The sequence below is a fragment of the Ambystoma mexicanum genome, chromosome 8, assembly GCF_040938575.1.
Source record: "Ambystoma mexicanum isolate Mex_15411 chromosome 8, UKY_AmexF1_1, whole genome shotgun sequence".
In the NCBI taxonomy this organism is placed as follows: domain Eukaryota; kingdom Metazoa; phylum Chordata; class Amphibia; order Caudata; family Ambystomatidae; genus Ambystoma; species Ambystoma mexicanum.
The window spans coordinates 1,234,548,436-1,234,564,187 of NC_090929.1; the positions used below are offsets into that span (position 1 = coordinate 1,234,548,436).

Consider the following 15,752-nt stretch of genomic DNA (forward strand, 5'->3'; position numbering starts at 1 on the left):
CTCTGGATACCGGGGGTTCGCCCTGAGGTCTCCATTTCTGGAGCTTTCCACACTGATATGGTTCTCCGTTTCGTTTCTGGTGCTTGTCACACCGAGCCACGGCTCGAGGCCCCTCTTGAGGGAGCTATATGGCCCGGGTTAAAACCAGGGTTCCTCTATATACAGTACCAACAGTCGAGGGATCCTCTTAGGGTCCTGTCAGTACGGTATATTCCTGAACCGTCCCACGCACTGGGTTGTGGTTGTACCGATTCTGTCGAGGGAGCAAAGAAGGTGATCAGCAGCAGGCCTTCCCAGACCGGCTCTGCTGAGGTTCCTCCATTGGAGGCTACTTCTGGATCAGTTCCTAGGATGTCCACTAAACATCCTAGTTCTGCCAGAACCGGCACGGCCGAGGATCCTTGTTTCAATGCTAAGTGTTTCTTAAGTCTTCTGACTCCCCTGAGGGGACAGTAGCCTCATTTTCTCCTATGACGAAGTTCTCTTCAGGTGTTGACTAAATGGCGGCCCAACTTCCTTGGTCCACGGCAGCCATTTTGGATACCTCCCTTACACCAACTTTCATGACGACTGGTGCTGGGAGCGTTCTTTTTGGGGCTGAACAGTTTTCCACGTTGTGTGGACAACAAAGACCCGTTTGTCGGTCCTGGCGACAGCTTCAGCTAAGGCCCCTTGTACACAGAGGTCAGGATGCCAGACTCAGTCCTTCTCTGGGATCAGGGGGTTTTCAGGGTTGCTGTGCGTGCCGATCTGAAACTCCTGTTGGTAGCGCCGCCGTAAGCGTCAGCGGCAAGGTGGTTGGTTTTTCTCTCGGCCATCAGCCTCCTCTACAGGGACAGATAATCTCCCTGCCGACAAATCACCAAATTATATTTTTTGTCGTTCACACTACGCTTAGGTGGGGGGACGAACCTCGTCTCATCTGGAGGCGTGGCAAACAATCACCCAAGACTGGTGGGGTTTGTCCATCGTTTAGGCGGGTTTTCGCTTGCCCTTTCCTCCTACCCACCATTTAAACCTCTCTTCCGACATCGTGATGCTCTCCCTCATAGCAAAGGAACAGAAACTTCTATACCTCAGAGCGGGTGAACCTGTTCCCCCTCATGGAGCAAGGGAGGAGCTAGTACTGCTGTCCTTTCACAGTCCTCAACCAGGCTGGCCTGCGCACTATCTTCGATCTTACAGAGAGAAATTCAAGTTGATGAAGCCCTGCCAAATAAATTCCTTTCTTCGGAAGGGCGATTGGCTCAGTGTGGTAGTGTTCCAAGATGGGTAAATGACATTCTGACTGGAGCCCGCATATGAAATATCTGCGGTTCTCTGGAGCCCGCATATGAAATATCTACGGTTCTCAGTGGGAGCAGAACACTTCAGTTTTGGGTACTCCTTTTGGTCTCGGTTCAGAGAGACGCACAGGAAACTGCTCTGAGGGGCCTCGCAGCGGTCCCCCAATACCGGATCGTCTTCCAAGGTTCCCATTTGGGGCTAAGGCTGACCCCATTTCTGCTGTGGCTTTTGATACCAGGGTTCGCCCTGAGGCTTTTCCATCTGGAAATAGCTGTACCGAGTCTTGGCTTGAGGCCCCTCTCGAGGTGGCTATAAAACCAGGGTTAAACCTGAGTTTCCCCTGCTTGGGGCTAAATCGGGAACCAACTCAATTTACAGTCCCTCATCGAGGGTCCTGGCTGTAAGGTATATCCCTAAGCCTTTCCACGCGAGCAGCCGTTGTGATACCAGTTATGTTGAGGGGCGAAAGAAGGCGATCCTGTACCACAGACCTTCCAATACCGGCTCTGCCGAGGATCCTCCACTAAAGGCTAATTCTGGGGAAGCGCCTGACATATCGAGTAAACATCCTTGATCTGCCAGTATCGGCTCTGCCAAGGTTCCTTGTTTCAAGGCTAGGATTGCACATAAGGCCCCTGACTTCCATGGGGAGACTATTGCTTCGCTTGCTCCTGTGACGCAGCTCGCCCCTGGTGTGTGATAATGGCGGCCCAACCTCCGCAGGCCATGGTGGCCATTTTGAGTACCTCCCTTCGAGCAAGGTTTTGGGCTGGGCCATCCAGTATATGGTTTGGCTCCAGGCTCCACACATCCCGGGTCACCTCAATGTGCCCGCAGATTAATTCAGTCGCCAATCTGCATAGGTTATGAGTGAGATGAACAGCAATGTCTCCAAATTTTCCAGCAATGGGGCACGCTAGAAGTGGTCCTCTTTGCAACTTTGTGGGTCAACATGAAAGCTTATGCTTTCACCTCATTGCCTCCTATCTATTGGTCGTTCTGCAAGCACATCGGACCGTTGCCAAAGCAGCCAAGTGGGCTTTCCCACCAGCTTTTGGTAAGCATTACTGCTTAGACCTGGACTCCAGAGCCGATGCTCAATTCGGCCAGGCTGTTCTTAAAACCTTTTTCAGTAAGGAGGTTCCATCCACCCATATTTCCTGTGAGGAGTGATTGGTATCTCCCAAAAGTATGGAGGAAAGGGGACTGGACGTAGGAGTATAACCAAGTTACTCACCGTAGTGACTACCTTACTCCTAGTCCATAGTCCCCTTTCCTCCATACGCCCGCCCGCTGTCCCCTCTAATAAGTATCCTCTATTATTGCTTAAATGGTCTCAGACCTGGCGATAGAAAAGGACTGAAGGGCGATACGCAGGTGGATCTAAGGAGGGAGGGGTCATGGCCGCATGTGGTACCCCGCGTAAAAAGAGGACACATTTTCAATTTGATGCTTTTTTACAAAAGTGCTCCGGTCCCGTTCCACAGGACGGAATGTGCCAAAAGTATGGAGGAAAGGGGACTATGGACTAGGAGTAAGGTAGTCACTACGGTGAGTAACTTTGTTATTAGCTTGATCAGGCCTGCCAACCTTCAGCAAACCACTCAACTGACATTCTTCACCTTCACCGGCCTTCATTATAGGAGGCGTGTATACTCTCCTGCCAGGGTTTTCTCATGTACTTCACTCAATACTCTTGTAACTTGTATCTGCCTGGTATAATCTCCTGCCAGGACTTTCTCATATGTTGCACTGGGCACACTTGACAATATTTTGAATTCATTCCATTATGTGTCTATGAAATATCGAGTCCCCCATTCTCTCTCATATGCTTCATTTACTCTTATTTGCCTTCGAAGGATTGCCGACATGCCCGAGTGTCCCAGCTTCCCTTGGGTGACCTTAGCGGCTCTCGTGGTTTGCGTCGGTTCTCCCGCAGTAAGCATGCAACGGCTCTTCACCGTCCTGTTTCCATTTTGTTTTGTACTTGTTACCTGTTTGGGTAACTTTACCATGTTGCACACAGCATCTTTCAATGAAGTGCAATGGGGGATACTTTTGTATCACCCTAGACTTTTAACAAAGGTAATTTTGGTTACTTTTTAATGTGCCTAAAGACAAGCTGGTTGCAGCAGATGGCTTTTGACAATTTTTGCTATATTTTTAGCATGCACATTCGCGGTTACCGCGTTTGGCTACTAAAGGTGGCTAGTTACTAAGGTGGTCGCACGAGATTTTGTGCTTGTTCTTTGGCCAGTTTGTTTGGCTTTCTTCCTGCATTCTCAGGTCAGTAAATCACTAATATGGTCATGCATTTGCTTGGGAAGACTGCTGTTTTCGCAGGCTAGTGCATGCCATTTTGTGTGGACCCGGGAAGGACTGTCGGGTCCCAATCCACAAACTGGTGCCATTGAGTCTGGTGTGCATGCGTGAGTTGGCCAGCATTGATCCAATCAGGCACCAGTGTGTGTCTGAGTGAGTGGTGCAGATCCTTGCTATTAGGGGGCTAGGTTTGATCGTGCACCTGAATTTAGGATTAGTCATCCTGCAGCCATTCCAGTAGATCCAAAATGGAGCCAAGTATCCTGTGTAGCTAGGCAGCCGACTGAAGACCTGAGGACGACTTCTGAAGAGGCCTGGAGACCTTTCCTGCAACTGTCCTGGTGAAGCCCTGCTGGAGTACCTGATCACAAAAAGCCCTCCTCAGTGCTTTGTTCTTTGGACTGGTGGAACCAACCAGTCCCAACATCTTCAAGTGATCTTGCAGGTTTGAGCCTTTGGAATTGACCCTGGACCACCCATTGGACTGACCAGCTCTGAATTGGTCTACTGCGCCAGAAGCATCGCCGTTCTGTGTTTTCGTCTGGAGCTAGAGTGGTCGCCAGTTAGTCCTACAAGTCGCCTTCCTGTCAAGTTTCAGCTTCCCAGCATCAAGGGATCCTGTCCTGAAAGACTGTCTTTTTTCGCAACTGTAGATGTGCCTTCTGCCGCCCGTGTGCACTGACTGTCGCTGGAACCAACCATCCCGTCTGGAAGAATGTCCTGAAGAGCCCTGCATCTGTGCCTGCTGCATTTTTTCTTCAAAAAGGGTTGCACTCAGCACCTGGGTATGACTGGAATCGTCTTAGCACCTGCAGCTCCTGGGCATCTTCTACTGAATCCAACGGCCGGAAAGCCTACCTCCAGCGACTCCCAGTAGACCTTGAAAATCACTTGGAAAAATCAGGGTAAGGGCTGTGAGTTATCGCAGTACTTACTGCTGTCCCTATCTCCTTCATTATAAATATTTCTGAAGAACTTTGATTTATTTTATTCTGTTACTTTTTAAATGTTTTCTTAAAAAGCTATTCTAAGTGATAGACAAAGTATCTTACTAGTAAAATCTGTGTGAAGTATTTTGGAACATTTCTCACCACAACAAGAACTCTGCCTGCCTTTGTCCCCTCTCCTAAAGGAAATGTGACTTTTCGGCGCACGGCCTCATTCAACTGAGGCATTGGACTTACAAAGTTAGGGCTTCTATTCTTGTGGACTGGATTTTTCATTGCAGAACTGCTCATCTTCCTTTTAGGTGTTTAGGTAAATGGTATGCAATTCTATAACCAAAGATGACCTTTACATAAGTGTTATATTTCGAATGTTGTGTGATATTACATGCTTGATCCTTTTTTCTAGTTTGTTTCTGGGCCTATAATAAAGATAGTATTTGTGTACTTGCTTGTCTAAGTAGAATCATTGTATTTCACTGTGTGGCTCATTGTGGTCCTCTGACCCCACTCGCCTCTACTGAGACTAAGCCTTGACTGCTCTCCACGCTTACCTTGATTGGGTTTGGCTAACCTCTTAGAGTTTGCCCTGTTCACAATACCTAAGGTTGCCTCGTGAAATCTGCCCACCAGGCTAGATTTGAGAAATGCATCTTAACAGCCAGGTCGTACTATGATGGTAATGCCTTTCTAATACTAATACACAAGCCAATGCTGCCGGCTTTGCCAATGCTTAGAATGTACTTGTTTTGATTTTTGTCTCACTATAGGACTTATCTGATAGTGGTTTTAACCGATATTCAATACTAATGAAATGGTGTGTGTGTCTTTCTGTCTGTCATTACCGTCTAAGAATGAAGCCTTGACTGTTCTGTCAAATGACCCATTGGGGAGAGTTGGACTTACTTGTTAGACACTTCTGATTGGTCTTCTGAAACCCTTGCAAAAGGGTTTCTGAAAAACCTCCCGAACGATAGCCAATAAAGTATTTGCTAATATTTTCTAGAGTTTTTAAAATCTTCCTTCTCTTGCCTTTTTTCTACCAGAGACATTATCATCCCATTGTGAAAAGGTTTGCGGCTCATCTCTGTGCAGGCGCTCCAGCAGAAGGTTCTGACGCTCTCAACCATGAATTAGGCCGAAGGTATAGTTTTTACCTTTTTAGTTTGGTAAATTAGCTGGGTAGTTTGGGTATGTTCAATAAATCGTGTGATTTGAAAGATGAAAACTTGGTTTGTTAACAAAGACATTCATTTTTAATAACAAATGAGTACAAGTATTTGCATAGATCGTAGCTGGGATATTTTTTTACTTGATTTTTAAATCCATGCCGAATGACAGTGCTCTCATGAAGCATGCTGTACCTCCTTGTTAACACACAGAAGCTGGTCTACTGGTGATCCTGTGCCCCACACCCTCCCCACCCTCAGCCTCACAGTACTGGCGTCCATTACTTGCTCCAGACTTGTGGCTCTTGCGTGAGCCCCAACCAACCTTTTAGCTTATACAGATTGTTTCAGTGACTTTTTTTCCTAGTGAATCCTAATCCAAGGCCTCAATCAGGATGAAAATCCATGTGTTGTGACCTGGAAAAACCTTAAGCGCCTGTGGGTGAGGTGTCCAAAGGCACCCTATGTTTTCCTCGCGAAGTAACTTTTGCAAAATCCTCTGGTGAGGCCTGTGTCATTATCTAACCTAATGGTGCAACAGTGTGTCACCCAAAAAGAAATACCAGATCCTCCAATGGTAGCCGTAGTCGAGCAATCGGGTTTAACTTTAGGAGAAAGGATGGCCAGCAGGGATGTACAATTAATCCTACCAGACACCACCACAAAGAATAAATCACAAGGCTATACTGAAACAATATACACTTTATTTCTAAGGTCGCACTTAAAATGTTCAAGATGGGGAAAAAAGAAGAACTTCGTTTACAAAGCGCATATAGTAGAGCATAGCGCAAGTTAAAGTCAGTAAATGGACAGCTGGGCTCTATACCTGGTGGCAGAAGAAATGCATATAGATTTCCAGATGTAAGCTAAGAAAAGACCCAATACAAGATTACACACAGTAGTAATGACCAGTCAGGATCCAAGGCTACCACGCAGAACTTAGCACATGTTTTCTTCTGTATTCAAAAATCAGTGTAGGACTATAAACATTATTGCGCTTATATTTTGAATGGAGGGGATCATAATGTCCAACACAGCCAGGAGGGCTTCCAAAGTCCAGGATATATTTTAAGAAGGCGGTCCCTAGTCTCAGAAAGGCATATTACACTCCAAGGTGAGAAACGGTAGCAACATGCATATCAATGCACATTGTATATCTTAGACTAAAGTGTAATACGTTTTAGAAATCCCTAATAAATCAGGTTAAGTCTCTAAAAATTCAGGACCTGGTGGATAACTTTAGGAACCCTAAAGGGCCCCTATAAAAATCCTACATAAGAACCTTGCAATGTCTTTAGTAGGAGTTAGAAATTGAAGCAAGTGCCCCATAGGAAACAATAGGATAAAGTCTGTAGGCTGTTCTGCAGTTATGATGCAAAGCCAAGTAAGCCCCAGTTCCTTCTCATAGGTACCAAGAATGCAGTCGACCCCAGGGTACACAAGTGAAGACCCTAAAGAAGAGCTCCAGTGGGGGGTTGGAGACCCAGCTGCACCAGGAGCAGAAATTCAGAGCAGGATGAGCCCCCAATGTTAACAATAGGAGAAATGCTGTAGAAGGGGACCTATAGAACTCAACAATCACGGGGACCCCTAAGGCTGAGTATCTTGAATGACCCGGGACACAGAGGGTAAGTTCTTAGTGTTGTTTCTTGAAAACACTGTTTGAGGAAACCTGATAAGTAAACACTGAGCCCAAAAAAAGCATTTATCCTTCACAGGAGTGGGACATATCATCCAGAAATGGAAACAAGGATGTAGATGGCTCCAAGGGAACGGAGGAACCTGCCCAGCAAATCGCAATACTCAGGCAAATGTGAAAGGCACATCTTCAAAAAAAGACCCTGTAGCAGGACAACTGTGAGGGCGACCAGAGACAGCACAGAAGAGCAGATTTGGTGGGTTGTTTGGTCTCAACAACCTTCCGGGTGGTGGCAGCTTCCTAAACCGTGCTGGCAGCTTCCACTCTGGAGGGAAATGGTGTTAAAATGCAGTAAAACTACCCAGGAAAACTTTTCCAAGATTGATGGCCTGGTAACAGCAGTTGAGGATGACCAATAGCAGGACAAGGAAATTACGGGAAGGACGCCCAGCAGCCAAAAACCCAAACCGGAGATATGCCAGACAACTGCATCCATCCAGTAGGGCCCAAAGAGGCCCCCTAAGTGCAGCAACAGTTGGAAATCCTTTAGCAGGTAAGCAAACCTACTTGCCTTCCAAATACCCAGCAACATTGAGCTCAGGAACAGGGTTTCTCCTTTGTCTCTTCACTCAAAGGGGCTGGCTTCTGTCAGCCTACTGTTAAAATGGATTTAAAAAATCAACCATGGAGTGGATTTTGAGGCCACCCTTTTTTGGGGAACAGGGAGAGACTGAGGATTAGCCAAACCAATCAAGGTAAAGTAGCAAAGTAGCAAGGCCTATACTCAATAGGGCTGTGAGAGTGGTCTAGGGCTACAATGAGTCCTTACAGAAAAACATCAATAATTCAAGTTAGACATGTAAGTACAAAATATGCAATTCTTTTTTGGCACATCAAGCAAGTAAAGTTTAGACACTTGGGATAACCACAGAATAGCTCCTGTGAGAAACCTGAGGGTATCCTCACACCTACTCTCCTTTGATCCTCTTCTCAGTTGGCCAGGGAAAGGCCATCGATTTTGGATGCTGACCCTGGGGGTGGAGCAGCGAAGGAGGATCACCTGGGTGGAGGGTCCTTAGGGATTGGGGACAGGATATCCACAGGCCAGACATGGTATCCCCCTTTTCCTAATGAGAACAAACCTCACCATCCTTTATGGGCTGTTGCAAACCATCTCCCCTCATTTCCCCTCATGCAACCCACTATAGTACTGGAACGAGGAAGAGGAGACTAGGAGTAGTGCACACTACTAAGTAATTTCACCACTCTAGTACTGAGACAAGGAAGAGGGCTGCAGAGTGTTGGAAAGGTCAGGCATGTCTCAAGCACTCCACTTATTGCAACCAGGCAATTGCGATTTGGGACTCACACCTGCAAGAATCCTGTATATGAGTAGGCAGCTGAGGTGGGTCCTGCAGGAGAGCCAGGACGCCAGCAGATGACCCCAAGAAGCTGTGGCGCCAAGGGCCAGTCGGGTCGCGAGAAGTCCACAGGTGTGGGAGCCCCTATGGTCGGAGGTACGCAGCCGGAGCTGTGGACACAGAAGAAAGAAGCAAAGCGACCGCTGAGAGAAAGCGGAGCTGCCAGCGGGATACAGAGACAAACTGAAGTGCGGTCGAGGGGAAAATGTGTCGTCGGAGCCAAATACGAAAGCAGAGCTTCACAGAGGAGACGCCAAGGATCGGTGAGTGAAGAGGGAAGATCACTCTAACTGGGGCGCTGCTGGGGGGCTGTGGGAAAACCGAAATAGATGCCGAATTAATGAAAAAGCATGCGCAAGATGAAATTAACCCAAAGTAATGGGTTGAGAGAAAAATAAGGACAATATGACATGCAAAAGAGGTAGTGGGGTTTAGATCGGCGAAGTTATGGGCGTTTAGGTTGCTTATCAAAGTGTTACTCCAATAATAAATGGGAAAAGCTGCAGATCCTGGCATTTATTAGGCTGATCCCAGCCTACGAGTACACACATTTAAATAAAACATGCAAAGGTCTAATGCGCTTGTTTCAAATTAGTATGCAGAATACTGTTACCACACCATACAGATACCAGTTGGTTGTGTTCATCTATTTTAATAAAAACATTCCACTCAAATATGAGATAGCGTACTGCAATGATTACTACTCTTTGCCAATGGTTGCTACACTTTGCCGATGCGTGTTTCGACCAGCATGGTCTTCTTCAGGGCAGACACCTTAAAGCCAAACTAATCACTTTGTTAATCAAATCCTTGTACATAAATACACATTTTGAATGCAAATATAACAGACCTATATTACTGGCCAATGATGTGCCATTTGAAGAAGAAACAAAAAACAGGGGAGGAGAGAAATAGTTTAGTCAGTGTAGAAAACACATTCCAACCTTGTAGCTCATTGATTTACCAACTCATGACATGTTTGCATGACAGAAACCCTCAGTCATCATTTCATCTATTCATTTGTTGCCCAAACATATTGCTATACATATCAAAATCATCTAAATTAGATAGTTCTGACTTGTTGCATGACAGATGCCCTCAATTGTCAGTTTTATAAAGTATTTCATTTCCTATACAAATGTGGAAGGGTAATCCCTAGTATCACCATTGTCAAGTGTCATTCCAAATGATTAATCAAATAGTGCTTTATTAGCTTGTAAATAGTGGCACACCAAATAATATAATTGCGCCAGCCCTGGAGCCTCAAAGAGCCGCAGTCCTCTACAGCAGGATGCCAAATTATTATTTTAAGAAACAGCCTACTTAGTATGGGGAACCATAGTGCTACTCACCCTAAATCTGGGTTAATAGTCCTCTTCAAGGAGAAAGTATATATCAGTACGTTTCTGAGTCTGTTGACTCTAGAGATTAAAATAAGTTCATGTCAATCGAGCCCCTAATATCGAGTGAATTCCAAATATAGCTATAAACACGAACCTCCAGCGCTACACGCCCTATATTCGGGTTAGTAGTCCTCTTCATATAGGATATGTAAATATCATGAACTTCAGAGTCCGCTGACTCTAAAAATGCATATATATTAATGTCAAATGAACCTCATTATCACATCAGTTGCAAATAGAGCTTGTCCTCCTCAATTCGATTTTTGACTTACCCTTATTGCTAAGTTGTATTCTTGCCAATCAATATTAGTTGCAAAGTCTGGTTCCCTGCAAGAATGGTATGGGACTGGGTTAATATAGCTTCTTAATATAGCTTCTTTTGCCAAGGATTACATAACAAATTTAATTCAGACTGTCTCATATATCCCAGATTCTGTCTTCCCGCTAGTTTAGTGATCCCAATGTGCTTTCGGGTTCCTTACATTGAAGGTCCCAGCCTCCGTCTGGCGTCCAAATGCATTTGCTCGCGGGCACCATTTGCAATGTTTGTTTATATCATGCCGCTGACGTCACTCGCGCAACACAACGGCAAATGGGTTTGTAAACTCTCCGGACTTCGGCGAGGCTGTAACAGTTGTCTTGCCACCATTCGAAATGATAGCACTTGAATAGTATTCCACTCAAGCGGTCTAAATCCTTTACTTCGATTAATCTTCATTCAGGGCCAGCTAAAATCACCTAGGGTAATGAAACCTTGAATTCTATGTAAAAAATGTGTAAATGCTCAATCCGGGGTGAAAATACTGATATCCTGCTCCCGGGCACTTCCGCTGATCGAGTTGGACTGGCGCAAGTATTAGGCCCTTGCCAGCTAACCAATCTGTTAATGTTGTGTTTCACATAAAGTCTATTAGAACTGGTCATACATTGTAATCTAGAAGAAGATCAATGCACATTTCGGAAGAGCGACAAGTTGAGGCTCCGACTATCGACATATCCACATATATTTCAGGCCATTGCAACCAATAAAACAGCGGGGGTCTTGATGGCATTCAAAGACATACCCAACCTGGGGGTTATAGGCTCAAAGAGGGAATAAGCAGGGATTTTTTCTTTTTGTTAAATTACACATCAAAACTGACATATTCACCCTTGCGACAGTGTACGTGCTGAATTCCAGGCAAGATAGGGTTCTGAAAATGACACTGGCTGAGTTATACTCACTGGTGACTGCAATATGATGTGGATGCCGGGGGAGGATCGCAGTGGAGCATTACATACAGCCCAGGGCACACCTTGTCAGAAAATAGAGGTTGTTAAGGTTATGACTAGTGGACGTCTGGCCCACGTGTAGGGGCATGGAAACAGGATTTATACATACTACTCACAAGTGTATAGAACTCTATCCCGCCTAGAGTATATCCGGGTGTCTATTCCACTAGCGGGACGAATTCGGGAGGTTTCCATAGGTGCGATAGCACTGTCCGACCACGCCCCTTTGGGTCCGTCGGTAGCCTTGCTTCAAGGTCAGAGGAGGCTCTGGCAATGGTCCCTGCCGGAATGGATCAAAGTGTACTAGGCCCTGTCGGCGTCTGTAGGGGGGAAAAATCCAGACATACTTTTGGAAAACGGCATGTCCGACACCTCCACAGAGAATTGGTGGGATGCCTTCAAGGCAGTAATCAGGGGTACGCTGATCGCTCTCAAGGCCTCAGGGGGCAAACATCTTAGGAGAATAGAAGACAAACTGGAATCACAGCTTAAGAACATTATGCTTAAAATTGGGGTCTGTCCAGCGAAAGCCATGCTGAAAAGCTATAGGGCAATAGGGGCCAGCTGGACCTGCTGAGAGCAAAGAGGGCAGAGAGGAGCCTCCTCAACGATGAGCAGCAATTCTACGCGAGAGGGAATAGTGGTCCAGCTCCTTGCGAAGGCAGCTTAGACGGAGGGGAGCTGCCCAGACAATCTTGAAAATTCGGGATGGAGCAGCAGACGACATAGTGGTCACCGAGATTCTCAGGTGCTTTTGAGCGTTTCTATGGCAATCTCTACGCCTCTGACTGGCCTCAAGAGGACCTGCAGATAGCATACTTTAATGCGGTAGCGCTACTGACATTGTCCGGGGGTGGCCAGAGAAGTGCTAGAGGGAGATATCACAGAGGTGGTGGTTCGAGTAGCCATTGGGGAATTCCCCCCCCAACACAAAGCACCGTGCCCTGATGGAGTTACGGGCGCTTTCTACAAAAAATACTGTTCTATTCTTGCCCCGCATAGAGTGCCACTATACAACTTTCGAGGAAAGAGCGGTACTCAAGGAATCCATGGACCAGGCTAAATTGGTGGTGTTCCCGAAGCCAGGCAAAGAGCCGGTGCAATGTGACTCATATCGCGCGATAGCTTTAACACTGGTGCCAAGATATATACTAAGAACCTGGCAGCCAGAATCGAGGGCAGTTTTGGAGTTGAAAATAAATGTGCACAAGTCAGAGGTACTAAATTTTATGCTGCTGCCTCCCACACAGGGGCGCTCCCCATTTCAATGGCCATCGGAGAAAATTCAATAACTAGGTGCCCATATACCGAAATTCATGGATGCCCTTTATGAGGCAAACTACCCCCACTTGATGGGTGCATTGGCAACAGACCTGACTCGACAGAACCCTCTTCATATATCCTGGATGGTTCGGATGGCTTCGATTAGGATGGGTGACCCTTCCATGTTTTCTCTATTTCCAGGCCCTGCCAGTTCCTCCCCATTGAAGGCTCATTTGATCGCTCATTCGGCTCCTCTCTGCTTTCATCTGGAGTAACAAAAAACCAAGGGTGTCGCTGCAAGTTCTTATGGCCCCGAAAAGCAAGGGGGGGCAATGGTAGTCCCAGATTTCAGACTGTATTATCCTGCTGCCCAGCTACGGGTGTTGGCTAATGGGGGGAGGGATAGCAAGCAGTGGGTGCGTATGGACAGGGCAGGGCAGTGGTGGTGGTGGCGGTGGTGGTGGTCGGGCCTGGCGGATGTGTTGTGGCTGGCCAAGGCAGACTGACTAAATAGTATGCAGGCATTCCAGATCACAGCATTGGGAGGGGAGGTATGGGATGATTTTATAAAAACAGGGTGGATATCGACCTTACCGGGACTTTTCACACCACTGTTTTGGGAATCTGCATTTCTCACCAGGGAAGTGGGGGCATTTGTGAAGTGGAGAGCAGCGGGGTGTACGCGACTAAGAGTTGTTATGCAGGGGCAAAAAATAAAATCTTTCAAGCAACACAAACTGTCTTTTGACCTGTCTGAGGGAGACGGGCTTTGGTACTACCAGCTCCGGCACTGGTTGATACACCCAGCTAATAAAATAGTGGCGAGCAGACATTTCACTGTGTTTGAGAAATAGATCATATCCCAATCAGGGACTTGCATCTGATTTCTTCACTATACGCCATTATTACAGAGGGAGCCGCAAACGGGACATGGCCCTACATGGGGAAATGGGAGGGAACGTTGTGAAGACAAATATCCCTGGAGGAGTGGGAATTCCTGTGGGGCAATATTACCAAACTCACCCGTCAATTCAGCTAAGAGAGATGTGGTATAAGGTGCTCACCCACTGGCACTACACCCCGGAAAAGCTTAGATCCATATTTCTAGAGGCATCATCAGACTGCTGGAGAGGCTGCAGGGGGTGGGGGGACTGGGCACACATGCGGTGGTCCTGCCCGGTTATTCACCCCCTTTGGGAGCGTGTGCAGGAGCCCATTAAAGAAATGCTAAATCAAGGCCTGCAGCTGCGGATGGGTGCGTACACTCTGGGACTTTAGGAGGAGGAAGCTGCGCTGCAGGGGAAAGCTCACTTCAAGGCGTTTATGGTGTTAGTGCTGGCAGCATTGCTAGTTGTGGCTTGGAAATGGAAGAACAAGGAAGTTCGGCCACTCCATGAGTGGCTATCCAAGATCTGGCACATCCTAGCAATGGATGGGTCACGTTTAACCTTCAGGGGGGATTATGAGTGGTTCCAGGAAAATTGGGGAATGGTACTAGCCTACCTCCGGGAGTACTGCTGACTACAAATGTGCCCGCAAAAAACATACAAATTCTGGATATAGTCTGATGTATCCACCGAGGCCAAGGACCTAGAGGTGTAGAGCTACCAGCTTGAATGTACTGGAAGGGCAGCTTGGGCAGGGTGTGGGGGTGTTTTTTTGTGTTGCTGTTACTATTGCAAAATGTCAATAAAAAGATCTTTAAAAAAAAACAAAGCAACCAGGAGTTTAGAATTGGTCTGGAACTGTTTGAACATTGAAAGATTGAGAATAAGTATAATTGACTGCCTTGAACCTGAGGAAGTGAACCCTGAGGTTTTGTGGACCTGTCTTGAACTTGGGGAAGTGGAGCTGAAAAGTAAGCAAGGAGCTAGAAGAAGCTCTGAACTTTATTTGAAAACTGTATTCCATTTATTGCTGACATCCCTCCACATTGTTTAGCTTTAGTTGTGTGCGCAAGTATAGGTTTTGGACACAGACAGACTTTTAAGTTGAACTTTCTGACTTTCCTCAGTTTCTTTAGGTAGGGAAATCCCACCTTAGAATAGGGCAAGTTAGGCCTTCAACCATCCTGACATTTAAGTTGATAAAACAATTATGTTTGCACTTTGAATCTGTTGTCAGTGTCTTGCTTCATGATGCCTTCACACTTCCCTAAAATGGTTTGGGGTCTTGCGCCCTAAAGTCACCAGGACCAAAGTTATACTTCACATGTAGGTTAAGAGATTTGGACGATGCCAGTGATTATCATCACAAAGTCAGAAAGGTAAGTAAAGTTCAGGTAAGTAAACTAACTCAATCCCAGTCAATAGTATAGGCCTAGAAAGGGATTCTTGACCACGCCTTCACTGACCAAATTCAGGAAAGAGTAGTTTAGGCACAGGACTTTACTTGGATGAACAGACTTCGGAGGCGGCCACAGTGTTGGTGCGGCCTGACTTATTCATCGTTAGAGGTCCCTTTAGTCACCGGTCCAGCTTTTGCTATTACAGAGGACTGCCGTCGGACCAGCTTTTGCTCTGTTTTCTTGCTCTTGGGATTGGTCAGATCAGCTGGTTAGACAATAAGAGGCAAGGCGGGATGGCACGCTCTCACCAAGACATCAAGGTGCTCCAGCAGGAAAGATTTCATGTTGTTTGAGCCAGTCTTGATTGGATAAGAGGACGGCACCTCGTTCAGCTATCTGACAGATTGAAACCTTCACCCAAACTCAAAACTAATTGCAGGGTACAGAATCAAGTGGGCGATATTAGTTTGTGGGGGCATTAGTGTGGGTTACCCTTCCTCCCTTATTCATTTGTTCTTTTCCTCACTCCCCCAACAAGATAGTCCCCCCTCGGTCAGCATTAGTGGGGAGTGAGGAGTAGGTATGTATCCAGACTTCTTTGCACAGTACGAGTATACCACACAGGCTTTCTTTAGGCACCTTAGCTGTGTGCCTACCTAGGTACCGGAGCAAAAAAGTGCTAAGAGTTGCAGAGCTGTAGGCATAGTAGTAGCTGCCTGGATGGTGGCTATGAAAAGGAAAATGT

General features: G+C 46.5%; 1 protein-coding gene across 1 annotated transcript in view; it reads left to right on the top strand.

Annotated features, from left to right (window-relative positions):
- The window catches only part of NOC3L (NOC3 like DNA replication regulator), a 775,720-nt gene that overhangs the window by 623,872 nt on the left and 136,096 nt on the right, over nucleotides 1-15,752 (top strand). Inside the window, exon 19 of the mRNA XM_069611339.1 lies at nucleotides 5,600-5,697. Coding sequence (XP_069467440.1) covers nucleotides 5,600-5,697 — 98 coding nt within the window. The remainder of the gene's footprint in view (nucleotides 1-5,599; nucleotides 5,698-15,752) is intronic.